We start from the raw sequence: 26,388 nt of genomic DNA, 5'->3' as shown, positions 1-26,388 counted from the left end.
CCACTCGCTACCCGTAGGCCGTAGACCTTTATCCGCTCGAGGCCCCCGCGCTCCGGGTCGGGGCCGAAGCTACCGCCGCCTCAGCTCAGTGCCCTCGAGCTCTGCCGGACCCGGGGCAGCGTCCGAGGCCCGACCGCCATCTTGCCCCGGGGTGTCCTAGCTCAGAGCTCCGCTGGGATGCAACGATCCAGCTCCAGGAAACGACAGTTCCGCAGAGCTTCTTTACCCGGGAAGAACAACCTCCCTGCATCTTGCCCTCCTTTCTGGAAGCTGAAAAAAAGCAGACCGTTCAAGAGCTGGATAAATTCCTGACCCAGCCGAGGGGAGATGCAACCCATCCCAGAGGGGGAGGTTGGAAGGAACGCGAACAACGTCTAGGCTTACGACGGACCCTTTCAGAAGTTGCCCTCTGCGGGGCGGAAGCGGGCTGCGGCAGCGGAAGTTCCCGCCCCCGCCCCGCCTCTGCCCCCGGCTTGCGCGAGCTGGGTGTTTCCTGCTTCTTTCAGTCCGGGTTTGGAGACTCCGGCGTCCTCCGACTTTTCATGGTAGGGAGGGCGGTGCCCACTACCTGCGGGCTCTGGGCGGCCGAGAGAGCTCGGCCGAGGCTGAGTAGAAGGGGAAGGGGCCGAGGGGGGCGGTTGCGTTGTGGGCAGTCGCGAAAGGGGAGAGGCGGGTGGGGGATTGGAGGGGGGCGAGGCCGGGGGTGGGGGAAGGGCTCTGGTGGATAATTGTATGTGTGTGTTTGGGGGTGGGAGGGTCCCTGGCTGTTGGGGATCGGGAACGAGCATTTGGACTTGGGAGAGTAGATACGTGTGTGGGTGACTTCGGTTGTCTGAGTCCTGAGTGCTCATTGGAAGTGGGATTGGTTATCGTGAAGAGAACAAAGAGGGGTCGTCGAAGATGGACGTTGGAGTGGAAAACCGGGACGGGAGGGTGTTGCGAAAGAGAATGGTTAGGTTACGAGAGAGCGACGTGGGCTTCCTTGGGGGCGGAGCGTTTGGGGTTTTTGGAAGTTGTGGCTGGAGCACCTGGGTGTCGGGGAAGGGGCGAAGGGGCTTCCAGGGGCTTCTGAACACAAGGGTTAGTGAAGCGGGTGAAAGAAGTAGAGGGAGCTGGAGGGGAGGGCAGATGTGCATCCAGCGCCTGAAGGAATGCCAGGGGCCTGAGGTCAGGGTGCCTTCGCCACGGAGTCCAGCGCCTTTAACTGGCGCCTTGGTACCTATCTAGTCACTTCCGTTGGGACCCGAAGTGGCCACACCTAAGGAGCTGGGAATGGATGTCAGTCACCCAGCTGTGCGAAAGTTTCTGTTTGCATGTGATCTTTCAAGGGTTTGTTCCTCAAATAGCTCTTTGGCCTTGGCTGGGAATGACTAAAGTCCAGCTAGCTTTTACTTCTTTGCTTGGTCTTTAACTGGAAAATGCAGTCTTTAGAGAAGATAAGTTTCAAGGACCCTACTGAAGAAGACTTAGCCATTCTGTATCTAACTTTACTCCATTTTATGCAAAATAAGGACTACCTGAAGGGGGAAAGGCATTAATTGAACCAGTGGTTCTCAAACTGGTCTCTAGACCAGCAGCAGCAGCATCACCTGGGAACTTGCTAGGAATGGCCAAAGTTTCAAGCCCTACCACTGACTACTGAATCAGTGTGGGGGGGTTGGGCCCACCAATCTGTTTTAACAAGCCCTACCGGAGATTAGTGATTTCTTGATTTGGACTATGTAACGAAAGGGGCCTGAGTCAGAGGACACGTATAGTTCTGATTATTAATCTTCTCCCCCCAAAACTGGGGTTGGTGATCATCTCTTCCTCACTAGATCCTTGAGAGAAATCGGCCAATGGTTTGCGTGATACACAAAGGAGGAGAGTGTAATTCAGCACAACGCTTGGAAATAGCAGTAGCTGCCCTATGAGCAAGTTTTGGATGCAAAATAATGCTACAGTTATCGGGCCACCTTAATTTAGTTTGGTGGAAATGGAACAGCAGACTTTCTTGAGTTGTAGCAATGCCTTTAGTTTGGGGGAAATTTTATAATTAGCCTCAAGACAGTGACTTGAGATCAAGCTGGTTAAAGGAACCCCTTAGCCCTGTGGCTCTTAGCTTGGGCCGCACGTTAGAATTACCCGAAGAGCTTCTTAAATACTGCTGAGCTGCCCTTCCTCTACTCTGATTAATTGGCCTGGGGTGAAGCCCAGGCACGGTGCACCCAGGTGACTGTAGTACAGCCAGGGGCTGGGACCTCTTAAGGAGGCTTGAAGGGACAGAAGGGAAACCACGCCGAGGACCAGGTGCCAAGTACTTTAGCATTACCTGAAGGTTATTATGAAGATTATGCCCTTCACTTCATTTTACAACTTAGGAAACTGAGAGTCAGTCAAAAGGCTTGTCTCAACCTCACACCGGAAGTGGTGGAACAGAGCCTGTAGCCTAGGTTCCTCAGATTTTTGATCAAACTTTCCACGTGCCCGTTTCCCCGAGCATACACACACAGGGGACACAGTTCCACCGAGAACTGCAGAGAAAACATCCAAGGGTCAGGGAGTTGGTGCCTTTTTTCCTATTGTACTTGTCTGGGGGGCCTCTTTTCAAGCCAACACTTTTCCCCTTTGGGCTGATTTTTATTTTCTAAGCACATATACAGTTACTTCCTGTCTTTGGCTCCGAAGCTGTGAGATTGGGGCCGGCTTTTGCTTATGATGCTTTGGTTTATTTTTACATGTGGTCAGAATTCACTCGGCCAATAGAACAGGAGGTTGGGGAGCTTCTCCAAGGTGATGAGGTTAATACAGACTAGTTAAGGCATACAGAACTATTTCAAGCAGTAGGTTGTAGTCTTAGCTGCACATTGGAAATACCTAGGGGAGTTAAAAAAAAAAAAAAAAATTCTGTTGCCCAGGCCACGCCCCAGACCAGTTACATCAGAATTTACATGGATAGGACCCTGCTGGGTTTTTTGTTTTTTTTTTTTTGAGTGGAGAGCCACTGTTCAGAATCTGCTACAGGAGACTTAGGGGAGGTGGGAAAGAGAGAAGCCTTGACTTCCCTAATTGGGTTCAACTTTTCTGATGGAATACAATTGGTAACCAGTACCTCAAGTATGAATTCCATCTTTGTTTCTCACAACCAGTTTTGCTGTCTCCTGCCCCACCCTCCCCAACCTCATTAATGATGGAATCAAATCTTTGAAACAAGGGAAAAAGCAGGATCCCAGGAGCAGTGGCTGGGGAGTCTTCGGTAGAGAGGTTTGCTGTGAGAGGCTTTTTGTCTGCTGCTTTGTGTCCTTAGCTCGGTGCAGTGTGGGCTCAGGGACGAGAACACAGAACCATTTAGCCAAGGGCCTTTCCTAGTACTGAGGTGACTGACCTTTAGAAGGGTGGGCTCCTAGAAGGTTTGGAGCTTTTTTTCCCATCTATTCTGGAGTCTCAAGGCTAGATCAGGATGGTTTCTGCCTTTATCTCTTAGTGATTCAGGTGGGTGTCCATAGAGATGGGCATTGTCTTCAGAGAAGGTCATTTGAGACTTTGAGAGCATTTTGAAATAATCATAGTGTGAGTCTTTGGCGTTTGAGTGTTTGCTCTGAGCCAGAGACCGTGCTGAGTGCTCTCTGGCATCCCTCACAGCAATCCTGGAGGGAGACACTGCCCTTGTCCCTGTTTCATAGATGGAACTAGACTCCAGTGACTCGCCCACAACTGATCAGTGGCAGGGCTGGGTGCTCAAATTCGGGCGTGATGTCCAAACCCAAGCCCTTAGCCACACATTGCCTCCCATCTATTTTCAAAGCTTTCTTTTTTAATTCGTAAAGAAGTGGGGGGGGGGGCTCCTCAATTTACATGTTGTTGCTGTATATATTTCAAGCATGAATGTTGATAAAATCATGGGCTCAAGGCCAGACCGGACTTGCCCATGTCCTTTACTTGCTCTGTCACTGACCCACCGTCAGTACCAACGCATTTTGGGAAGTGACTGAACTTCTCTGGGATGTGGTATCCAAATCTACAAGGTGGAAATAACGATAGTTGTCTCCCAGCATTGTTTACATTTTAAATGGTTGTATGTGGTGGTAGAGATGAAAACTGGTATCTTCTGGGAGGGAGGAGTGGGAGAAGGCATAGAGGGGCTTTCTGGAACCATGAAAATGTTGGCGGTCTGGATCCGAGTCGTGGCTATACAGATGCATATACTGGCCCAAATGCATCAAACCGTGCACTTCAGATATGCTTTATGGTGTGAAAATTATCTCTGGAAAGGTATCGGAAAGTAAAACTACACTGCAGTCTGCAGTACACTTGGACTTGTTTTGTCTGTTTCATAGTAGGTGCCTTACAGAATGCCAGATCATTTCCCAAAACACTTATTTTTGTGTAAATTACATCTAAAAAGGAACTTTAAAAAGTATTTCAATTTTGGGCAATTTTCCCTAACTGCCCCCCAGCCTTGCCCTCAAACCCCACAACTATAAGCCTTCATTCCCCCCACTCCCCGCCCTAGGTCTTTAAAGTTTTTAGAAACTCTTTATTCTCATCAGCTACTTCTATCATCCCATGGACAAGAGTTTTTCTGGGAAGAATGGTTGGTGATAGCCATTAGTGTGGGGTTTCTGGGGACTGATTTCAAAGGAAAGCTGGAGGGGAGGGGTCCCACAGAGACCCCAGGTGAGTTAAGCTTGAGGTTCTGAAAACGTGCCTTCTTATGGTATATTCACCTGATGATGCAGGAACGCTTCTGGAGAAAACACTTTTCTCTCCAGAAGCCCGTTCTTCCTGTCATTCTGCAGGGCCCTGACATGAGTCCTCCAGTGGGTGATTTCCAGGCCACTCTTCTGGGGGGATGGGGGTCGGAAGGGTTGGTCATTGCCTGTGCTATTACCGATTGATGGACAGTGGGTTGCCCCTCATTAGTCCCTTCTCCTGTTGAAGAATAACATTTGTATTTTACCCATCATACATGTAATCCATGTTAATTGTGGGAGATCCAGAAAAGATAGAAAGGCATAAAGAATTTTAAGAAATCCTTTTTCAGGATCAGGATATAGTTTTTTAAAGTTTTGTGCTGTCAAAACCCCCAGGAGTTTTGACTATATGCCAATAGTCAAAGTTGGCTTTCTCTCCTTATTGCCGTGAGGGAGAACCACAGAGCATCTCGGAAAGAGGATTGGGGCTTGCCTTGGGTGATTTGGGGGAGGATTCAGGGAAGTAGGGCTTTGCTCGATATTGAATGCTGTCAGGAGGGAGGGTTAATTCTGTGACTGGGTCTCAGTAATTCCTGTTTTGAAGGTGGGAAGAACGGAGTGGGGCTGAAGCTCTAACTGGTAAAGGAGCAGCAGTGAGTTGCATAAGTCAGGATATGGGGATGTTTGGTCATTTTTGTGTTTGGGGCGATGTTCTTGTTTTTGTCTGCGTTCACGCATAATTATGGGGTAGTCTTGTTTGTGCCTTGATCCATCAGCCACCGAGTGGCCTTGTCAGATGGTGACGTGCTATGAATTGTTCACGTTCAGTGCGAACCTCACGGCCCAGATAGGAGTGCCAGGCCAGGTTCTGGCCGTCAGGCTGCCTCCCCTCTGCTGTGCCCCAGATCGATCAAAGAAGATTCAGCCCACTCTTCGACACCTCCTGCCATAGGCCTTTACCTGTCGAAGAGATGTTTTCTTTGAGTACACGGGTGCCAGGTCCCAGTCTCCTTCCTAGGCCTGCTTAAATCAGCGCAGCCGTTGCTTCGAGATGGGCACAAGAACCGGCAGTGCCATTAAGGAGACTGTCATCGGATCTGGCTGTTTTGGGAGGTGCTGGTACAGGAAGTCTCTATTTTGCAATAACTTTATTTCCAAGCGTTTTTAAATACTTGTTTCATCCCCAGAAACACTTCCCCCTCTCCCCCCAGCAGAAAGTGTCAGGAGTGGTAGTTGGGACCCCACTGAATTCATAAAGGCTAATTTCACTTGCAGTTCAGCTGAAAGATAGCACTTTCTGCCATCCAGTGGCACATGGCAATAAGGAGACCGAGAGAGACCCGGGCAGTGCTTCAAGCTGCTGTCGGATGTGCCCCGGGTGTTCGCTTATATGAGGAACAGGCGGAAAGGAAGTCTGCCCACCTCAACAGTTAGTGGTAAAATCCTGCTCACGGGTTCAGCAGGTGAGGTCAGTATACGAGCTCTCTGGGTGGGGTTTGGGGCAACCAGTACCCCACCTCCCACCAGTTGTTGCCCTGCTGACCTGTTCGGCCTCTAATTTTAAGAGAAGCTAGGAATCCGGATTTTTCTGTGAACTTGCCTGTGTCGTCAACTTTCAGAGCAATCTTGAAGTTTTAAATGCAGTCTATAATTGGGCCAAGCAAAACACACCTGGAGGCCAGGTTCAGCCCACAGTCTGAAAGAGGTAAACCGGGCCGGGTGCTGTGACCCTGGTGACCGTTTGTCTTCTCCACTGGCAGGAAGAGATGTCAGGAGAAAGTGTGGTGAGCTCAGCGGTGCCAGCGGCTGCTACCCGCACCACTTCCTTCAAGGGCACGAGCCCCAGCTCCAAGTACGTAAAGCTGAACGTGGGCGGAGCCCTCTACTACACCACCATGCAGACACTGACCAAGCAGGACACCATGCTGAAAGCCATGTTCAGCGGGCGCATGGAAGTACTCACCGACAGCGAAGGTAAGCCTGCCCCCCAGGCGCTGGGGACGTGCTTGTGGTTGAGGGTTCATTCGAGTTCAGAAGGCCAAAGTTAAATGGCAGTTGTGCTCGGTGTTCTCTCAGTGTGCAGGGGGCCTTGGGAGCGTGTAACCGGGAGAGCAGATGTAGTCCGGGTGGGGCGGGGGGTGTGGTGAAGGAGGGTTTCCCCAAGGAAGTGACATGTAAGTCGAGATGTGAAGGTGGGCTGGGGTCACCTGGGTGGGGACTCACAGTCTTGACTTCATTGTTGATTGCCTGTGTGACTTTGAGAAAGTCACTTCCCTCCTCGAGGCCACAGCTCTGTGGCTGGACTAGCAGCCCTAGTCGGTCCCCTGCCAGTTCTCAAGCGATGATTCTGTGACTTCAGAGTGAAACTCCAGTGTGGGAGAGGCATGAATGTGTTCTGTGGACCCTTGTCTTCCTGGGATGGGGGCCTGACAAAGACAGACCTGGATTTAGGATCTCGTGATCCTAACGAGGTGGTTTAACCTGTTCTCGTTTCCCCATTAGTGATACCCACCTCATGGGGCTGTTGGTGCATGGTATTCAATAGATATATATTCCGTGTGTGTTTCTTCTTCTTTTTACCTTTTTCTCATGGAAAGTCACATTGGTAGAAGGGAAAGAATCCTTTTTTTTTCTTAATTTTTTTTTAATGTTTGTTTATTTTAGAGAGAGAGAGAGAGAGACAGACAGAGCATGGGCAGGGGAGGGGCAGAGAGAGAGAGGGAGACACAGAATCCGAAGCAGGCTCCAGGCTCTGAGCTGTCAGCACAGAGCCCGATGCGGGGCTCGAACCCACAAACCGTGAGATCATGACCTGAGCCGAAGTCGGATGCGACTGAGCCACCCAGGTGCCCCAAGGCAAAGAATTCTTTAAAGCCACCTCAGCGTAACTGCTTCCTACCTGCCTGAAACAATCCAAGGGCACTTGGCAAGGGGGGACATTCTTACCTTGGCTGGGTTCACGGGGCAGGTCACGTGAGGCTCACTTTTGTGGCTTGAGATTGCTTAGGACCTGGCTGGACCCTCCCTTACCTGTTTCTGAGGTTGGCTGCTGTGCCCATGCCCCTGCCTTGCGGGGGTGTTGGTTCCTGGGAAGGTGGGCCGGTTTTGCTACAAGTAGGTGGGATTGGGGACTCTAAGCCTGGCGCCCAGAGTGCATCCTCTGATCCTAGAAGGGAGGAAGCTTGAGCTGATCGCTAGGGAGGGTGATTCCCCCGGTGTCCTAGAGAAGGCCCAGCTGCAGGGCTGGAGGTTCTGTTTTGCTGAGTTTCCTGTGAGTTTGGGTTTCTGGCCAGGCATCAGGTGAATGAGGTTGGAACCTCAGAGCTTCCTTCTGTGTCTCACCCAGAAAGCTTGGAGCTTTTTATGAGTGGGAGGATCCCCTTTGCTGTGCCGCACCCAGCACTGCCCCGGGAGTATTTGTGGAGACTGAGACAATAGCGCCCCAGCTGCCGAAGGAAACAGACCTTATCTGAGAACCCAGGATTGTTGTAGTTTTTCTTCCGCCCTACCCAGTCTTGGGCGGGGGGGCGGGGGGGGGGCTCAGGAAAAGCAGCTGAGTCGCTTTGGAAGTGAAGTTGGAGCCTCATCTCCTTGAAAGCCCTCGCCTTGCTGGCCTAATGCCACGCCGTGGAAGAGCTGGTCCTCCAGTTCTTTGATCGCCCAGCTGGGAGAGATGCAGGGACAGCAAGGGGGGGGGGGGGGTCCCGCTTCCAAACAGCTGCTAGAAGACGTCCTGTCCCCAGTGCTTCCTGGAAAATCCAGCATGTTCAGGGAAGCAGGGCTGTCTTTGATACTCTGATCTTGGCCGTTTTCACAGAGCTCCACTGGCTCTCCAGCCCCCTGCCTATCACGAAAAGCTCATAGCACTGCATTTTAAAAGCTATAGGACTTAAAAAAAAAAAGGCTACTGAGTTCAGGGCATGCTGGCTCTTACCCTGGGCTGTCCTTGGTTTGCTGCAGGCCCAGCCCCCTGGCCAGGGCACCTGAGCACAGCAACCTTTACAGGTCACCTGCCAGCTTTGCGTCTGGTCTTCCAGCCCGCGCTGTGCCGGGCAAGGCGAGCCCGTTGGCCCCTGGTGAGTACACTGCACAGCCTGACCGGGGGCCTCAGTGTTGCCCTCAGATACACCATTGGGTCTACAAACTGGGATAAATGTCCTGCATCTCCCAGCTTCACCCTGGGCTTCAGTGAGGTTTGCCACAAACAGGCCAAAACATCAAGTGCAGCTCGGTGAGACCAGCGGATCCAGCATTGTGTCCTGCTGGCTGAGGAACAGGGGCTCCAAAGTCACAGAGCAGCAATGTATTGAGCTGCTAGAAATCTCTGAAGGGCGCTTGAGAAACTGGTTGCTCCCGGAGAGGACCTGGGGCCCAGGATGAGTGGTGGACTCTCTCCCGCTTCTGCCTGTTGGAGTTTTGTACCGCTCAGTTCCTAAACGGGGAGGTTTGGAGTGAGTGGATTTGGGTGTTGGAGTGAGACAGACCGGGTTTGAGTCCGGTAGCAGTCACAGCTAACGTTGATGGAGCCGTTTCTGTGCGTATCGGGCACTGGGCTAATTTAGGCTCGTTTGTCATTTACTGGCAATGGGACATTGGGCGGGTGACTTTCTCTGAGCCTGTTTCCTCAGTTGTGAATGGCAGTGCTTTTCAGGATTGTTACGGGAGTGAGAGAGGACATTAACATTAGAAACTTCTTGGTGGAGTGCCTGACAGTTGGAAGACTCTCTAAATGGGCGCTGTTCACTCTCGCTTCATCCCGCCTGGGTGGGGTGTCCGGGTGGGGGGAGGAGCCCTGTAAGGGGCTGTGGAGAAGCAGGTCTTAGCGGTGCCTTGGGGAGAAGTGGCCTGCCTTGGCCTTGGGGATGAGTGTTCTGCACCTTACGCCCAAAGGGTGGCTTTTCTAAGACGGCCAAGACTCTGGCAATGAGCAGGCCTCTCCCACACTCCTCCCCAGAAGAGCACAGTTCTTACAGTGCCGGGATTTTTACCTGATTCCTTGTCAACATGGATTTATTTGGGACCTTGCCTTAGTAAGAGTTCTGCCTTAGAACTCGCCTGTAGTTAGTTGCCTATTTGGTCCCTGTTGCTTGGTACTGTGCTTCCCCCCGCCACCGCCTTCCCCCGTGGTTTCTGGTCTCTTGCTAATGTTCTTGGAATGAGGGAGTGTGTGAACCAGATTAAAGAACGGAGTCATTAATCTTATTATCAGCACACGTTTCCTTGAAAACCAGTGGGAAAGTCAGGTGTAATACATGGGAAGACCGTAGTACCTCGTGGTTTCCCTGCGATCTCCATGCTTCCTGCCTTAAATTAGAGTTCTGAAATACGGTGAGAGCTTGTAAATTGTGATTAATAAAACAAACTGCCTCTTGCCCCTGATGAGAAGTATTAGGGTCTGGGAGCGAACGGTCAAGAAAGAATTATTGAGACGTCTTTGGTGCAAAAAAGGAAGTTTTATTAAAGCACAGGGACAGGACCCGTGGGTAGAAAGAGCTGCGCTGGGATTGTAAGGAGTGACCGATGATATACTTCTAAGTTGGGAGTGGGTTGGGAATAAGGTAGGTCTCTAAGGAATTTGGAAGGAAGGCTTCCAGGACCTTGAGGGGCTAGCTGGTGTTAAAATAAGGTCATTGACTACTATCTAGCAAAACCTTAGTTAGGAGACCCTTCAGATGTATGTGCATCAGTGGGCCATATGCTTGGAGACTGATTATTAACATATATTTGGGGGGCAAAGATAAAGGAAGTTTCCAAATGGATTTTTTTTAAGTGTATTTATTTATTTTGAAAGAGAGAGAGAGAGTGCCCTCGCACACAAGTGGGGGAGGGACAGAGAGAGAGGATCCCAAGCAGGCTGTGCACTGTCAGCACAGAGCCCCACGCGGGGCTCCAGCCCACGAACCCATGAGATCATGACCTGAGCTGAAACCAAGAGTCAGATGCTTGACTGACTGAGCCACCCAGGCGCCCCCCAAATGGGTTTTTACATGTTAACAAAGACTTACAGGATCCAGGAGGTTGGGCTGAGGTCAACCTAAGGTTGCCATTTGCCCCTAGGCAGCTGAGTTCCTGAGGGAAGGTCACCCTGTCTCCAGTACGTGTCAATGGGCTGCAAGTTGTAAGGAGATTTAAGTTTTTCTACATTTCTTTTGCCTTTGTTCTCCACATCACCCTCACTCAGACAAGAAAGAAAACATTGCCTGGCCCGATGTGGCCTCTCTTTACCTTTTTGTTTGCCTCTCTCCCTTCCAGAGGTAACCACTGGCCTGACTTTGGGGTCAGTAGGTGAATTTCAACCTTGGCCGCATAGTGAGTCACCTGGGAGCTAAATCCTGCTGCCTGGGTCCCCACGCACCCAGAGAGCCAGATGTACTTGGGCAGCTGTGTGGTCGGGGCGTTAGGGCTTGGAGGGGCTCCGCAGGGGAATCTACTGTGCGTCTGGTGGTGAAAGCCACTGATGTGAATGTGTAGTGAATGCCTCTTGCTCTGCAGTGTCTGTCCCCAAACAAGGCAGAGTTGGTGTGTTTTCCGACATCATATAAGTGGTGTTACGTCCTTTGTAGCCTCTTTGCCTTCTTAGCATTATGCTTGTGAAATCTAGCCGTGAACGATACGTAGCTCTAGTTCAAATATCGGTAGTTGTGTTCCATTTTGGGAATATGCTGTAGTTTATGGACCCGTATTCTGGCCATAGCTGTTCACACTGCTGCCAGTGTTCACTGTCGGGAATATTGCCCTTCTCAAACACTCTCTGGCACGTGTGAGCTTCTCCAGGGCAGCGCTTCCCAGCCTTCGCCACGTCATGGCACACAGAGAAAGTCATATTCTTATTGTGGTAGATGAAAAGGCTCTAGGCCCAGGGCTACAGCATTTAAGATCTTACCCGCCCCTGGGAGCTCTCTCCTGGAGCTTATTTGCAGAAGGGGAATCCGGGAGAGCATCCTTGGCTTGATTAGGTATTAGCTGTTGTGCCGATTTACACTCCCCACAGTGGTCTGAATTTTTGCCAACACCGGGCACGGTCGGACCTCCTAATTATTGCCGATCTGACGGTTATGAGCTGGTGCTCTGTCATTTTATTTAACATTTCCTAATTTCTAGTCCATTGAGCATCTTCTTATGTGTATTGGTCATTTGTGTTTCATCGTTTAGCTGCCTGATTGCATCTTATTTACACATTTTTCTGTTTGCCTTTTTTTTTCTTACTGCTTTGTGAAAATCTATATTCTGGATCTCATTTCTTTGTGATTTTATGTTGTAAATATCTTCTCCAGTCTGACTTGTGATAGCATTTTTACATTGTTTTTTTACATTTAGGTCTTTGATCTACCTCATTGGTGCTCAACCAGGGATGATTTTGACCTCCAAGTGACATCTGGCAATGTCCAGAGACCTTTCTGATTGCCACAATTTGAGGGTGGGAGCTGCTGGCATCTGGTGGGTAGCGGCCAGCGATGCTGCTAAATACCCAGTGATGCACAGGACAGTCCCTCGGTAACATAGGATTATCCGCTCCAAAATGTCGCTAGTACTGAGGCTGAGAAACCCTGCCCCAGAGATTCTGGTTCAGGAATGGGACAGCTTCCTGGAATCTGAATATGTAATGAGTGCCTCAGGTGATTTATGAACAGGCAAGTTTGGGAACCCCCGAAATAGTATAAATACCTTAAGAAGAGGTCGGTGAAGCCCCAGAGGTGGGGGGCAGGGAAAGGAGCAAGAAGCACTCGGTGTGCTGGTGGCACAAGGAGGCAGGCCTTGTCGCCCAGTCCCCTGTCCCTGAGAGAAGCCTTCCCCGGCTCACCCTGAAAGCCACGCAGACTCCCACGGGCTGGACTGTGCCCCCTCCGGACATCGCTACTGCTCTGTCCTCCAGCAGTGATGAAGAGACGCGTAAAGGGCTCATTGTCAGAGACCTCATTTGAGTGCTGCCAATAGACCCAGCGTTGTGCTACGTGTCTCCAGTACATTCTCTCATCGTGCCTTTACACCAGCCCTGTGGGGTGCCAGTTTTAGGAGAGGACCTGGAGGACAGAGAGGTTCGGTGAAACACCTGTGTCATCCAGCAGGTAGGCGGCAGAACTGGGTTTCCGACACAGGCCCTTGCTGTTAGCCGTCGGGTCGTGCGGCGTCTCCCAGACCATTCCAGAGCCTTCCGGTCTGCCTCTGCCTGTTCTGCTCTTCAGCCTTGCCGAATGGGCCCCCCGACCCCAGGCCGCCCTGACTTGTACAGCCTTCCGCGACAGCCTGTGTGCTCCGGGGCGTCAGCAAAGACGCCCCACAAGCCAGGAGCTGCTTGACTTCCATTGGCTTTTCTACACGCCAGGCATTTGAGCTGTTTCAAAGGGGGTAGATTCTGGCTTTGAAAGCAACTAAAATATTTTAAAATCAAAATGCTAATTGAAACCTCATGGCGAGCGCGCCTCGCTCCTTTGCCCTTATTTGTCCAAAGTATGATTCCTTCACCACAAGCATTTCCTGACAGCATTCTTGAGCTGGCGCCCAATGTCACGGTCTGTCTCTTCGTTTATGGAAACTCCGGACTGTCACTTGGATAATTGATTTCAGGGGCCCCTGCTCTTGCTGAGCAGGCTAAGTTGTCCATGCGTCAAAGGCAGAACATGGACATTTTTTTCCCAGAATCGCCAAGTTAAACTGGTTGCCGTTTCCCTGAAGACTGAGATCCTGCGCGTCTTCTCAGTTGGTGAAAAGGAGCTTTCCTGTGAATTTCTTACTTGCTTTTTGTGATCAAGTCCTGCATCCCCAACTTGGGAATGTCCCTGAACCCCTCCGAGTCTCTGTTGTCATCTGTGGTCAATGCAGGGGACTGAGCCTCCCTCTGAAAGATCTGTTGGGAAGATAAAATGATCCTTCCACACCTTCTCTGCTCCCTGGAGGGAAAGCACTTGATCCAGGATAGCAGGTCGTAAGCCGGTGGCCTGCAGATAGGTCTTATTTGCCCTAGCGTGGATTAGTGACATTTTGCTTCACTATTATTTACAAGTCAGGAGGTTTCCCGGAGAAACCTGCATTTCTGGCTTCTCTTGGAATATCAGAGGCTCCTGAGGCCCTGGGCCCACGTTCCTGCCTGGCCATCTCTGCCTGGCCATCTCTGCCGGAGTGAGGAAGAGCCTCCCCGTGCTCTGTCCCCAGGGGCAGGGCACGTGCTCTCCGGTCAGCCTCCGGCCCGGCCCACCTACACTCACTCGTGCTGCTTGCTCCAGGCCCCCGGAGGCGGCCGAGCTGCATGGCAGATACCACAGCCGTGCTTTGTCGTCTCAAATGTAGGAGGAAGCGGTGGGATGATGTCCAGCGGTCACTGTCAGGGTGCCGTGATTGACCATGCCTGCGAACGCCTCTTCCTTCCTCGAGGCCAGGGTGTGACTCCGGGCCACACGCTTGCACTGTGTTTGCCACCCTGGGAAGGGCTCTTCGCGCTGCGCTCCGGAAACCGCAGCTGTGTGGAAGTGTCAAGTGCAAACGTCTGGAGGGCAAGACCGGGCCTTTGACCGAAGGGTCGGACTGAGGAGTTTGTAGGACGGGAATATGGAAATGGCCTTCTTCCCAAACTCGCCTAGCGACTGTGGCGAACACCACCAAGTGGCGCCCGGAAACCCCGAGAGCGCACTTGGCACGGCCAGGTTAGGGAAGGGGTGGGGGGTGGTGGACAGACTTGTGACTCTGGATATGAAAGAGGTGTCTTCGCTGCTCTGGGCTTCTGTCTGGGGTCAGGGCCTGGGGGCCAGAGGGGGACTTGGGCCGGGATGCCGTGGCGTTAGGAGTGGAAGTGTGTGCGCCTCTCCCAGACTGAGCGACAGACCCGGAGGAGGGGGGGCATAAAACTGCTGGTTCCCGCCTGAACCCCCCTGCCCCGTGCATTGGCGTCCTGGCACCTGTAATGTGGGACAGGAGACCGAGGGAGACCCCTTGCTGGGGCTGCCCTGCTGGCCTGGGGGAGGGGGCGCTCCTCTACTGGCTTCTTTCTAGATGCCCTGGCTTCTGTCGAGCCATACGAGTCGTACCACATCTTTGCTTCATCCCAGCCTCTCCTTTCAGTCGCTCCACTCCCAGGCTCCGGTCTTGTTTCCTGCTGCAGTTTCCACCCCACCCCACCCTGCTCCGGGGTATTGGTGTTTCTGAAGATGAGTTGTGGGAGCCTGGGGGTTCCTAGTGAAGGTATAGCAGGCCGGTGCCCGGACTCGAGAGGCCATCGAGAGGCCAAAGGAAAGGCTTGCCCGGCTGGCCCCAACCCCCAAGGGCGTCTCACCGTGCCTGGTTCTGGTCGGCAGTCGGCACGTTTTGCCATAGTTAATGAAAGCGAGTTCCGTCTCCCCACGTTACACTCGGCTGCCTGGGGCAGGGGCTGTCGGGTTCACCGTCTCCTCTGCAGTCGCTGTCACTAGCCAGTAAGGGCCTGTTTGGGGAGTCGAGGGTGGAATGTCCCGTGGTGGTGCCGGGGGGGCGTTGGGGATCCCTCTGGGGAGTCACACGTTGCCGTCTTTTGCTTATTTGACAACCTGAAAGCATCGTAGAAAGAGGGAGTAGGTATTTTTACCTCACGCTTTTCCCCAGTCATTGGGGTGTGGTCATTTGGACCCATTTTATCCAGGTGTTGTGCACTCTTGGGATGTCCAAGGCACTGTCTAAGGGGTTTTTGAGGGTACTTTAGAAACCCGCTTTTAGGCCCCAGGGGTCCTGGCATCCAAAAGAGCCCAAGAGCAGGTGAGTCCGTGGTTGGGGTGGTCTCCAGCCAGCAGGGCCTGGAGACCATTGCAGTGCTTCCCAGGCAGGGCTCGGTCAGCCCTTCGCTGACCGCTGGGCAGGTGGGGCTACAGCCCCCTCTGCGGTCCTGCGGCCTGGGAGGCCGAGGGAGCCAAGAGACACCCCAGTTCTCCTCAGCACCTTCCAAGAGACGAGTGTCCGTATAACTAGGCCCTCCCTTCATCCTCGTGCCGCCGCAGGCTGGATCCTCATCGACCGGTGTGGGAAACACTTTGGTACGATACTCAACTACCTTCGTGACGGGGCGGTCCCCTTGCCCGAGAGCCGCCGGGAGATCGAGGAGCTGCTGGCAGAAGCCAAGTACTACCTGGTCCAGGGCCTGGTGGAAGAATGCCAGGCAGCCTTACAAGTAGGTATCCCCCTTTCTCCCCATAAGGGTGGGGAGGTGCTGGGCCCACCTGCCTTTCTCATTTTCCTTCTCTACAAAATGGGGGCAGTTCCTCCCTCACTGAGACGTGTGGGTTCACAAGTATCCCTGGAGCTCCTCTCTCCTTGGGTCAGGGACCCCTTAGAGGCTTCCCTGTGATGCTCAGGCCACCTAACTGTGCTCAGTCGCCATGGTGCTGGGTCATCTCATGTGTACATTGAAACCCTTCAGTACTGAGCTTTGGGCTGTAAAACTTGATCAGTTTTTTGGACCCATCTCGGGACTTATTCTCACCCCACCAGTCACTGTTGGGAGCCTCATGTAATCTCTGCAGACTCAGACACCCCTCACTCCTCAGCTGCACCTGGGTTAGGATCATTGGGGTCAACTCTGGTGATAGCAAAATCCCTGTAGAACCAAAATGCTTCTAGACATAGCCGGCGGCCATTTATTTCAGGCAAAATTCCAACATGGTCGAGGATCAGAAGAGTTCCTTCATAATGCCACAGGAATTGGATTTGTATGCACGAGGCTCTTGTTTGTGCCTCCCTCGGGCCACATGTCTTCTGGCCCTCCGCTGGAGCCGTTCCCATACGGCCTGACTCCTTGGCGATCTGTTGTTTCCACGTACCCCCTCGACCTGCGAGTCTGTGAACTCACTGTAAATCTGACTGAATGCTATAGCCTTTACTTTCGTATTTTTATTTCATTTTTATGCTGGTTTAATGTTGGTTTATTTTGTGAGAGAGCACACATGCGTATGTGCGTGAGAGAGGAAGGGGCAGAGAGAGGGAGAGAGAATCCCAAGCGGGCTCCGAGCTGTCAGCGCAGAGCCTGACTCGGGGCTCAACCTCACAAACCATGACGTCATGACCTGAGCCGAAGTCAGGAGTCGGATGCTTAACCGACTGAGCCACCCAGGCACCCCTCGTTTTTAGGTTTGTTAAAGTAATGTGTGTACATCGTATCTTTCTCCTCTGTTACTTCTTTCAACAGTTCTGTTTACTTTCTTACGCTATCTATTGACATCTCAGTTTTCAATGTCATCTGTTGCGAGACAGAAATTAAATTTTTGCTCATGCAGTACCACCAACCACTACCAAACTTAGGTACCCATATTCCTTCTCCAGTTTTCCAATATAGTGTTTATCACAGCTTTGGTTAAATCAGTATTCAGAGTTTACGTTGTGATGTCTAAATATTGTTAATCGTTGAGCCACAGAGTATACAGTGAATATTTTTTATTGTGCAACTTTTCAGTTTGCCAGAGTTAGTGACTGCCTCATTGTTTTGTCTGCTTGGTTTTCTAAGTACATATCTCTAATTGATCCCTAAATGGTCAGAAAGGTCGGTCTCCTATTGGCGTGTTTAGACACACCAGTGAATCGGTTTCATCTTTGTCTTAGAGACACGCCCTCCAGGTTCCCTTTCTGTGGTTTCTGTTAGTCTGAAGTTAAACCTCTAGAACTGACCTCCTCCCAGTTTCCCTCACTTTTATCTTTCTGTTCCACTTTCTCAGAGGTTTTCTTCAATTTTATCTTTTCAACCCTTCTGTTGAACTTTTCATTTCTACGATCATATTTCTAATTTCCCAGAGCCTTTTCATGTTCTCTGAGTGCTCTTTCTTCTCTAGAACGCTGATCTTATTTCATAGGATTCCGTATGTGCTCTCCTTTATCTGATAATACTATTTGAAGTTTTCTTTCTGCTGCATTCATCGTTGGGCTCCTTCCCTTACTTTTTCTCTTTGTTTTGGTTTCAGTCTCACGGTTGAGAGGCTTTCCACATAGAATCTGATGATCTCGGGTCTGTTAAAATTCAAGAGTAGAGTTCTGAAAAGCTGTGTGTGTGGTGCATGGGTGGGCCTCGTCCAGTGGGCTTCATTGGCGGATGAAAAGGCTTTTTCCTTGGGAATCCCCAGTGTCCGAGTCTGTAAGCCTTTTCCTGGACGGATCAGTTCCCCGTGGAGGAATCCTCCACTCTCCTGCCTGGTGGGTAGAAGCCTGACTGGCGGCCTTCTGCCATCTGAGTAGGGGAAGGAGTTGGGAGCTGGGGCTCACCGTTTAGTGTGTCGACCACTCGCTCAATCCCCCTGTTTTTAGAAGAGTGGCTCAGCCCTGTCCTCACCCATACAAACCACTCCAGGAAGATAGACCTTTCTTCTGCCAGGGGAAGGGGATGTACTTGGGGCGTCTCACCGGTGTTTCTGCTGATTGGTTAGCAATCCTCTGCTCTGGCCCTTTGCCCACCAGCCTTCACGGGTGTTCTTTGAGAACCTCTAGGATTCTTTCTCCTCGGTTATTCCTCATCTGCTTCCCAGGCTCAGATTTTTCCCCTCTCCCATCCTTCTCCGTAGGCTTATACTTTCTAAGTTCTTCCACGGTTGTTGCAGTGGGGTTTTAGGTGTTTCTACACAATCATATTCCATCCGCTGTGTTTAGAGTTTATTTTCAAGTGGCTCCCTGGGTGGCGGAAACGTGTCCTCGTTGTTAGGGTTTACTGAGCGCCCTGACCAAAGAGCAGACTTCCTAGAGAACTCGACCCTTGGCCATTCCCCTCCCCTTCCCCCTGATTCACTGGTGGTAAGAATCCTCCTCTCTTCCCGGCGCCGGTGGCCCCACCTTCCCTCGCCAGCACCTGTCTTTACCCAGCAGGCCAGCTTAAATAATCCACTGCTGGGCAGGCCTCCCAGGCTGAAAGCGTGTTTTGTTCCAGCAGAACAAAGACACTTATGAGCCTTTCTGCAAAGTTCCTGTCATCACTTCGTCCAAGGAAGAGCAGAAACTTATAGCAACGTCAAATAAGGTACGTTGGAAGCACCCTTGTGGCGTGTCTTTGGCTACCGAAATCATGAATCCGTTTTGAAATGGAAACCTATAGAAGTCCCTGAGCAAGGCCTGAGAAGCGGTGAAGAATGGGAACCTGTTCCCCTAGAATGGGCTCCTGCAGTCTCCCTCCCCACACACCCACCCCCGCCGCCCCCCGCCAGCCTGCAAGCTGTGCTCAGCTGCCTTCTGGGCCTGGTGGCAGGGCCCAGCCCCGCGGGAAGCCCACGGTCCTCTGTACCTCCGCTCCGAGTGACTCTCTTCTTTCTTTTTTAAAACACCCTGCAGCCAGCCGTGAAGCTGCTCTACAACAGAAGTAACAACAAATACTCGTATACCAGGTAAGGTGTCAGCGATAAAGGCCACCCACCCTCGCCAGGAAAGCTTCTCACACAGGCCGGGCGCGGCTCCTCTTTGACCTTCCAGTGCGGGTGGCTGTCTGTACTGGGAGGGTGCCCAGGGTAACAGACGACAGGAGACTGAATTCACATCCACCGTGGCCTTTTGAAGTATATAATTCAGTGATTTTTAGTGTATTTACAGACTTGTTTAGCTATCACCGCTTACCCACATTGTGAACATTTTCACCACCTCAGAAAGAAGCCCATTGTCAGTCACTCTTCACTCCCCGCCACCCCCAACCCTTGGCAGCCGCTGGCCTCCGCTTGTGTGGCTTTGCTCACTCTGGACACTTCATGTAAACAGCATCATACAACACATTACCTTTTGTGACCGGTTTCTCTCCCTTAGCACGTTTTCAAGGTTTCATCCTCGTGGCGTGTGTCAGTACCTCCTTCCTTTTTATGGCTGAGTAATATCCCATCGTATGGATATCTCCTGCATCTTGTTGATCCATTCGTCAGTTGACGGGTGCTCAGGGTCATTTCCGCTTTGGGGGGGGCCATCGCGAACGCTGCCGTGAGCATTCGGACCACATTCGTAACACACGTGTTCTGTGTGGTCAGAGGTCTTCGTCTCTCTTGGATGTACCTAGGAGCCGAATCGCTGGGCCCTTTGGTAACCCTAGCTCTAGTCATTTGGGGACCCGCTAAACTGTTTTTCCAAAGCAGCTGCACCATTTCACATTTCCACCAGCAATACGTAACAGGTTTCTAGAATGCCTTCTGGCTCTTGGGACCATGTGTTCTCAGTTGTAGGGGGTATAATGAGGTTACTCAAGACCCACAAATGGACCCAAGATGAAGAGTCTCCTTTGGACAGCTCTGTCCTGCCACTCGTGGGGCTCCCTCCACATTCCCCACCTGGTGCCTGTGCACCCACAGGCGCCAAGTTGTTCACGTTTCATCTCCGGCAGAGCCCAGCTAAGCGGCCGCCCTGGCGGGCCGATTGAGAGCACAGGCTTAGGGGCTAGAGCCGTCTCTTTGGAGGCCTGGCTCTGGCATTCTTGGCCTCGGGCAGTCACCTGTTTGCTCTGGCCCTCCCTTTCCTTGGTGGAGCAGCGGGGCCTGCGGTGCCCTTCTTCTGGGCTCCTTGGGAGGTTGAAAAGGGACGTGGAAACAACTCAACTGCAGTTAGTACCGGTCTGCGGTCACCTAATCAAATGCTCTTTTGCAGCAATTCTGATGACAATATGTTGAAAAACATTGAGCTCTTTGATAAGCTCTCTCTGCGCTTTAATGGAAGGGTCCTGTTCATAAAGGACGTCATCGGGGATGAAATCTGCTGCTGGTCCTTTTACGGGCAGGGCCGCAAGATCGCTGAGGTTTGCTGCACTTCCATTGTCTATGCCACGGAGAAGAAACAGACCAAGGTAAGCCCTTCGGGGAACGGCTCCGGGTGACTGGTCAGAATACGCACCGCTTCCCTTTCCCCTTGAGCAAAATAAACCTAAAGAGGGAAAAGCTTTGAAAATGCTTTCCTTGATGCACGACTGCTCATGGTGAAAACAGTCATTATCTTTTGGGCCCCGGAGAGTCGCCTGTAGGTCTTGCAGAAACAGAATGGCCTTTCCTTTCTGACGGTGAGCAAATAGGGACAGTCATACTGCACCTAAGTCCCTTGGCTGTAAAGGTCGATTCAGATGTATCCTCACGCCGCTGTCCCCTCGCCACCTGCATCGTCTCCTGTCGGTGACGGGACAGGGCCTGTTGTTCCACAGCACCACCATCTCCCACCAGCGTGGCCCCATCCCATCTCAGTCATCAGAGGAACAGTGCTGCCTTCAAGAGCTTGACCTTGGCTTTCTAGTCACAACCTATGACTTGTGCCGTCTGTCTGCCCTCTGACCCACTGACCTGGAGTGGCCCTCCACCCTCGCAGGGCCTGCGTGGCATTCCTTAGCTGGCGTGCTTGTTGGCTTCCTTCTGAGCACGCAGCTTCCTGACTGATCCGGACTCTGTGGATCTACTTCCGTATCATCGTCTCCAAACCAGTAATGCTGCAAGGCGCTGTTGGAGGTGCGGTGCTCTGTTCGTTGAACTTCGCTCCCTGGAGGTCTTCTGCTTACTCTTCTTGGGCTCTGCAACTCGGTTTTCTTCCTCTTTTCAAAACAGAAATCCCCCAGTACACTCTGTCACTTCCCTCGGATCCTTGCTAAGGGAACCCCGATCACCAGGGACCTGCAGGGTCTGCCAGGCAGGTTTTCATGCACAAGACTGTGCATCACCCACTTGGGGTACTGTCCTCAGTAAGGCCCCGGGAGCGCACAGTTGTGTGTGATTCTAGAGCTAGCCTGGGCAGAAAAGGCAGAGAGAACATGAGACCACGCAGTAGAAACCAGAGTTGTAAACATTTTTTTTTTTAACTTCTAAACCATTTTGTCATTGGTATTTGGAATATATCCTGAAAGATACATACTAGTTAAAGATAGCCAAGGAGGGAAAACCCCTAAGGTTCCTTTTTTTTCAAAGAGGGCAGGGAGACCAGATTCGCTCGCTTCTCTTTACCACATCAGCAAGACGCATGCCTCTTTTCTCCCGTGAACTTTTTTTTAGGGCTGTGAATTCCATCTGTCATTGGCTCCCCCGCCTTGTCAGTTTGGTTTTGTTATATACACGGGTTGCCTTTGTCCTTGGGTAATAACAGGACGATCATCATATTAATCTGATTAAGCTTTAAAATACTGACTTTACGTTTTTAGAGTTTAACAGGGAACAAGGGATTCAGAGGCCTCATGATCTGATCCCAACTATTTATAGATTAACCAACAGGTTCTGGAGTGAGCTTGTGCTTGTGTTTTTGAAATAGGATAGAGGTGGGGCTCAGGGTGATGGGCCCGGGCCCCTAGCCACAGCTCCCTTTGCTCTGCTGTCGTGTCCCCAGGGCTCTTTCCTTTCTCCAGGAGAAGCACACGCCTGGCTTTGCAGGGGGTCATGTGGGGGCACGGCTGCCCCTACAGGCGCAGGTTCCTTCTTCTGGCCCACGCCTTCGGGACTGTGCTTTGGGGCTGACACTCGTATTTTGTTGTTCCAAGTAACTGTACAGATGTTCCTTTTGGGGGTTTTTGTAGAATTGCGATCCCTCTTGGTACAGCATCCCAAGTGCTTTACTAATTCCTTTAATCATTTAACTGTCTTTTGTGGTTAAGCCGGAAAGGGTTTGGCTTGCTGAAATTAAAGTTTAAGCAGATAGTTAATACGTATGTTGTCCATTTGGTTCTTGATTCCGACTCACTAGGGACTTGGTGTTAATAAAGCACAGAGCTGTGCCCTTTATTGGTCTCCTTTGTTCTGTTGTTCAGACTGACACTTCTATTGCTCTGTCTTCAATTTCATGGACTCTTTTCTCTGTCCTCCCCATTCTGTTATTGAGCCCTTCCAGTAAGTTTGTGTGTGTGTGTGTGTGTGTGTGTGTGTGTGTGTGTGTGTGTGTGTGTGTGTGTTTATCTTGGGTGTTGTATTTTTCAGTAACAGTTTTCGTTTGGGTCTTCTATCTTATGTCTCTTTGCTGAGACCTCCTGTGTTTGCATTCGCCTTAACAGAGTTCACCCTTCCTTGTGGAGATGTTTTTATAATAGCTGCTTGCACGTCTTCATCAGGTAATTCCAGCATTTGTGGCCTCCTGGACTTGGTATCTGTTGATTCTGTTTTCCCTCAGGAGTTGAGATTTTTCTGGTTCTTCATTGATGACACAAACTTTCGAATTGTATCCCGGATATCCCGAATGTTAGAGGGCTTTTAGATCTTGTTAAATCCTAAAGAGAACGTTTTTTTTTGTTTTTTTGGTTTTTTTTTATTGTTTTAGTAGGCAGTTGACCCACTTGGGTTCAGGTCACAAGTGCCAGCCAGCTCTGGGTTGCCGTTCCAATGACAATCCAGTTTTCAAAGCCTTCAGATCCGTGCTGCACTGAGGGCCAGTCTGCGCCTGTGGCACCGGTCTGGCCCATTGCTTCGTTCTGTGCGTGCTGTTGAGGGACGGATCGGCAGCCAGGCTCAGGCCCAGGAGTTCCTGCACAACCCCAAGCAGCTGCTTTCCTGAGCGCCCTTCTTTCACAATCTTCTGGTGCTGTTTCCCTGGGGCTCCCCTTTTTCAGCCCACTGACCGGAGACTGGGGCTTCAGTTCCCTGCTCTCCCACACACTGCCTGTGACTGTATCCTTACCTGCAGCCTAACGGCATAAAGAAGCTAGAGGAAAATAGTAGCCCAGATTCACTCCATCCTGATGAGACCACAGTTCTCATTAGAAAGGAAGCTTCCCCTTCAGAGTTTTGACTCCCACAGTCTCCAGCCATTGCTGCCACAGGATTTGGGCAGGGAGGGTTGGGGTGCAAGAGAATGGAGAAAAGAAAAAAGAAAACCGAGAACTTTCCTTCAGTCTCTGGGTATCGGGTGGCCCCTCTGGAGCTCTCTGAGCTGATGCCAGTTTCAGGGTCACAGGGTGCATTGACCTCCCTCTGGACAGTACTGGTGGGGGAGAAGGCATAACCTCACTACTGGTTAGAGGCTACTCCAGACTGGTCCCTCCCCCCAATCCGGCCGCCACTATTTCTGTGTCACAGCCCTCAGCCACTGCGTGCTCTCTCTCCTGGTTGTGTGGCCTCCGTGGGAAATAGAGTAGAATGCACTCTCCCCATTTCTCTCAGAACCTCCGAATCCTGCCCTTGAAAGCCAAGTCTCTGTGAGTCAAGTGCCCGGGACCCACTTGTGCAGCCCCACTCTGGTTCATGGCGCCGTAGCCCCGAAGGGTACCAGGCAGTCACAGAGCTTCGCCACGCAGGAGGGGTCATGTCCTTTCCAGCTGGTCCCTGCTCACAAAGAGTACTGCTGCCCTAAAGGCTGCTCCGAGGTGTGGAACAGCTCCACGGGAACAGGTCTGTTGTTAGTGGAAACATGCTGGAAACGACCTAATCGGTTAATTGCGTCGTTACAGTCTTACAGCCCCTGATGGGGAAGGATCGCCTGTGTTAGGGGAAAGCAAAAGGTGAAGTGTGTGGCGGGTCACCTTTTGTGTGTTCTAAAGCGTGTGAGTGTGTGTGTGTACAGACGTACATTTATCTGCACCGCGTCCCTTTTGTGTCCTGTGTGTCGAGCACCGTGTGTAAGTACTGCCTATTGAAAATCAAAACTACTTTAAAAATAGTAAGGACAGCCTTAAACGGCATCCTAGGGGCCTGAAGGGGCCAGGGGCCCTGCTGGCAACCCCAGGAGGCAGCGGAGGTGGTGGGGTGTGTGTGTGATGCTAACCTACCTGCCTTGTGTTTTGTGGGGGTGCAGGTGGAGTTCCCAGAGGCCCGGATTTATGAGGAGACCCTCAATATTTTGTTGTACGAGGCCCAGGACGGCCGAGGACCCGACAACGCGCTCCTGGAGGCCACGGGCGGGGCGGCCGGACGTTCCCACCACCTGGATGAGGACGAGGAGCGGGAGCGGGAGCGGATCGAGCGCGTGCGGCGGATCCACATCAAGCGCCCCGACGACCGGGCGCACCTCCACCAGTGAGCGAGCGAGCGAGCGAGCCGCCTCCCTCCTCCCTCCTCCCCTGCTCTTCACTCCGATTCCTGCAGGCTCCGGGCGCCTTCCACTTCCCCCGGAGTCTGGAGATACTTTTGTAATAAGCCAGATGATGATTTTGATATTTTTCGACCAGGTGACTGTCTTTCCCCAGGTGAATGCACCCTTGTTCTTAAGTGGAGTCCAAGGTCTCCCCCTTCCGTGGGAAACGGGGAATCCTTGGAGCCAGGCTTTCTTGGTTCTCGGAGAAAAGTATGAATGGGTGTGAAGCGGACGTGAGAGATGTTGTCTGCAGTATTTATTTTTGTGGGTGTGGACTACCTATTTGAGCTTCGGGGCGGCATTCCCTCGGGGTTCAGTTGGACGGCTCCGAGGGGGATCCTGCCAGTTAGTTGGTGGCCACCAGACGTTCTCGTGAGCATCCTGGGTCGTCGTCCTCCAGCCCAGCACACTGGCTGCCGGTTCCTGTGTGCTATAGACTGGGCGGCCATCCGGGGTTTTGCTGGAAGCACCCGCGGCGGCAGGATTTCTGCGCCTATGGCTTATTGGTAAATGATTGCAGTTTGTGGCGTGGAAGATAGGACCTGTGAGCTTCGTGCCTCTAACTTGTCCTGGCGTAACTCTGGGTAAGGAGCAGGCCTGTTGCCCCCTGGGCTGACGTGTGGTCCGTGCTCATTGGGACCCCACATGCCTGGCCGAGGGCAGAGCCGTCCCCGGCAGGGAGTGCTGGGGTCCTGGCCCTCTCCCTGATTCCTGCCCCTTCTACCTGGCCTCCTTGTTGAGCAACCCCGTTCTGGGAAGGCCGTCTGGCCTGGTTACAGGTGGAGCTCACACCGCTGCTTCCTGGGATCCATTCCTCCTCCTTCACCCTTCTTCTCTGTTAAGCTGGGCTGTCTCGGGTAGAAGCCCTGCCTTTTGCTTAGAAAGTGGACGTGGCCCGGACTCTTTCCCCTCCCCGAGCCTGGTATCCAGGCAGGAAGACCACCCCCACCAACAGTCTCAGGGCACCCATCACCTGGAGATCCCCTTTTTGTCTTTGCCTCTGATTTTTACAGTATGGAGTGACCACAGGGAGCAAGAGTTTGAGGCTGTGCACATCCTTTGTGGTCCAGTTAAGTGTGTGTGTTCATGTTTAAGGGACGTGTGCGACTGTGGGCGGGGACGTGTGCTTGTGGGGCGCAGGGGGCCCGCGCTGGAGCCCGGCTGTCTGCACGGTTGCTTGTGCAAGACGGACGTTCTCGGTGACCTACCTCCCAGTCTCCTCTGCGCCCACGAAGGGACAGAAGTGCGTTGTGGCTGATGTGGCTGCGACTAGATTAGGTAGAGTAGTTACAGGAAGATGTGAACGTGTGTGACAGAATGGATGGAATTTGTCTGTTTTTCAAGGGAAATGTTACTGTTTTATACCAAAGGTGTTAACGTGGGCAGCCTTTGACACCATGTATTCCAAAAAAAAAAAAAAACGAGTTTATATTTTGAAATGGTTTTTACAGCTTAGGCTTTGCACATACTGCCTTTCTTGAGACAGTCATAGGCCTTTATTTTGTATCCAGCAGCAAAGCCTCCAATAAAACTCTAAAACAATCTTGATTGAACCTAAAAATCATGTACGGGGTCGATGCTTTTTAAACTGTTGTGTGGGAGACTTTCCTACTAAGCCATTTGGATTTTATTAAGTGCACGGGAAAGGGGGCTTAAACACGGTTTCGTAAATATTTTATATACCGTTTAAGTTTTAAACACCAACCCTGGCATTTGGGTTGAACTTTTTTAGAACGTTAAAGCGAGTGTCAGTTCTGATGTTTTCTGTAGGAATGGAAAAGCCATCCTATGA

At 51.7% G+C, this 26,388-nt stretch overlaps 2 protein-coding genes across 8 annotated transcripts in view; one reads left to right on the top strand and one right to left on the bottom strand.

The window, feature by feature from the left end:
* UBE3B (ubiquitin protein ligase E3B) overlaps positions 1 to 141 on the bottom strand; it is a 52,525-nt gene extending 52,384 nt beyond the window's left edge. For 5 of the 6 annotated variants that reach the window (XM_042962807.1, XM_042962806.1, XM_042962808.1 and 2 more), the window contains exon 1: positions 12 to 141. The gene's annotated coding sequence lies outside the window, so the exon portion shown is untranslated. The remainder of the gene's footprint in view (positions 1 to 11) is intronic. The other variant, XM_042962810.1, reaches the window with a different exon arrangement.
* KCTD10 (potassium channel tetramerization domain containing 10) lies at positions 54 to 26,160 on the top strand. 2 transcript variants are annotated; one of them, XM_042962820.1, is made up of 7 exons: positions 54 to 545; positions 6,434 to 6,647; positions 15,632 to 15,801; positions 18,535 to 18,624; positions 18,933 to 18,985; positions 20,220 to 20,415; positions 24,318 to 26,160. In XM_042962820.1, exons 1-7 carry the CDS (start codon positions 543 to 545, stop codon positions 24,540 to 24,542), a joined length of 951 nt encoding a protein of 316 aa, XP_042818754.1. In that variant the 5' UTR covers positions 54 to 542; the 3' UTR covers positions 24,543 to 26,160. The 2 variants fall into 2 exon arrangements, with proteins under 2 accessions (XP_042818754.1, XP_042818753.1); XM_042962819.1 differs by having other exon boundaries at positions 444 to 545; positions 18,538 to 18,624.
* Positions 26,161 to 26,388: the final 228 nt, after the last annotated feature.

The sequence above is a fragment of the Panthera tigris genome, chromosome D3 (genome assembly GCF_018350195.1).
Source record: "Panthera tigris isolate Pti1 chromosome D3, P.tigris_Pti1_mat1.1, whole genome shotgun sequence".
In the NCBI taxonomy this organism is placed as follows: Eukaryota; Metazoa; Chordata; class Mammalia; order Carnivora; family Felidae; genus Panthera; species Panthera tigris.
The sequence above is the reverse complement of the archived record's forward strand: the minus strand, read 5'-3'. Positions and strand labels throughout refer to the sequence as shown.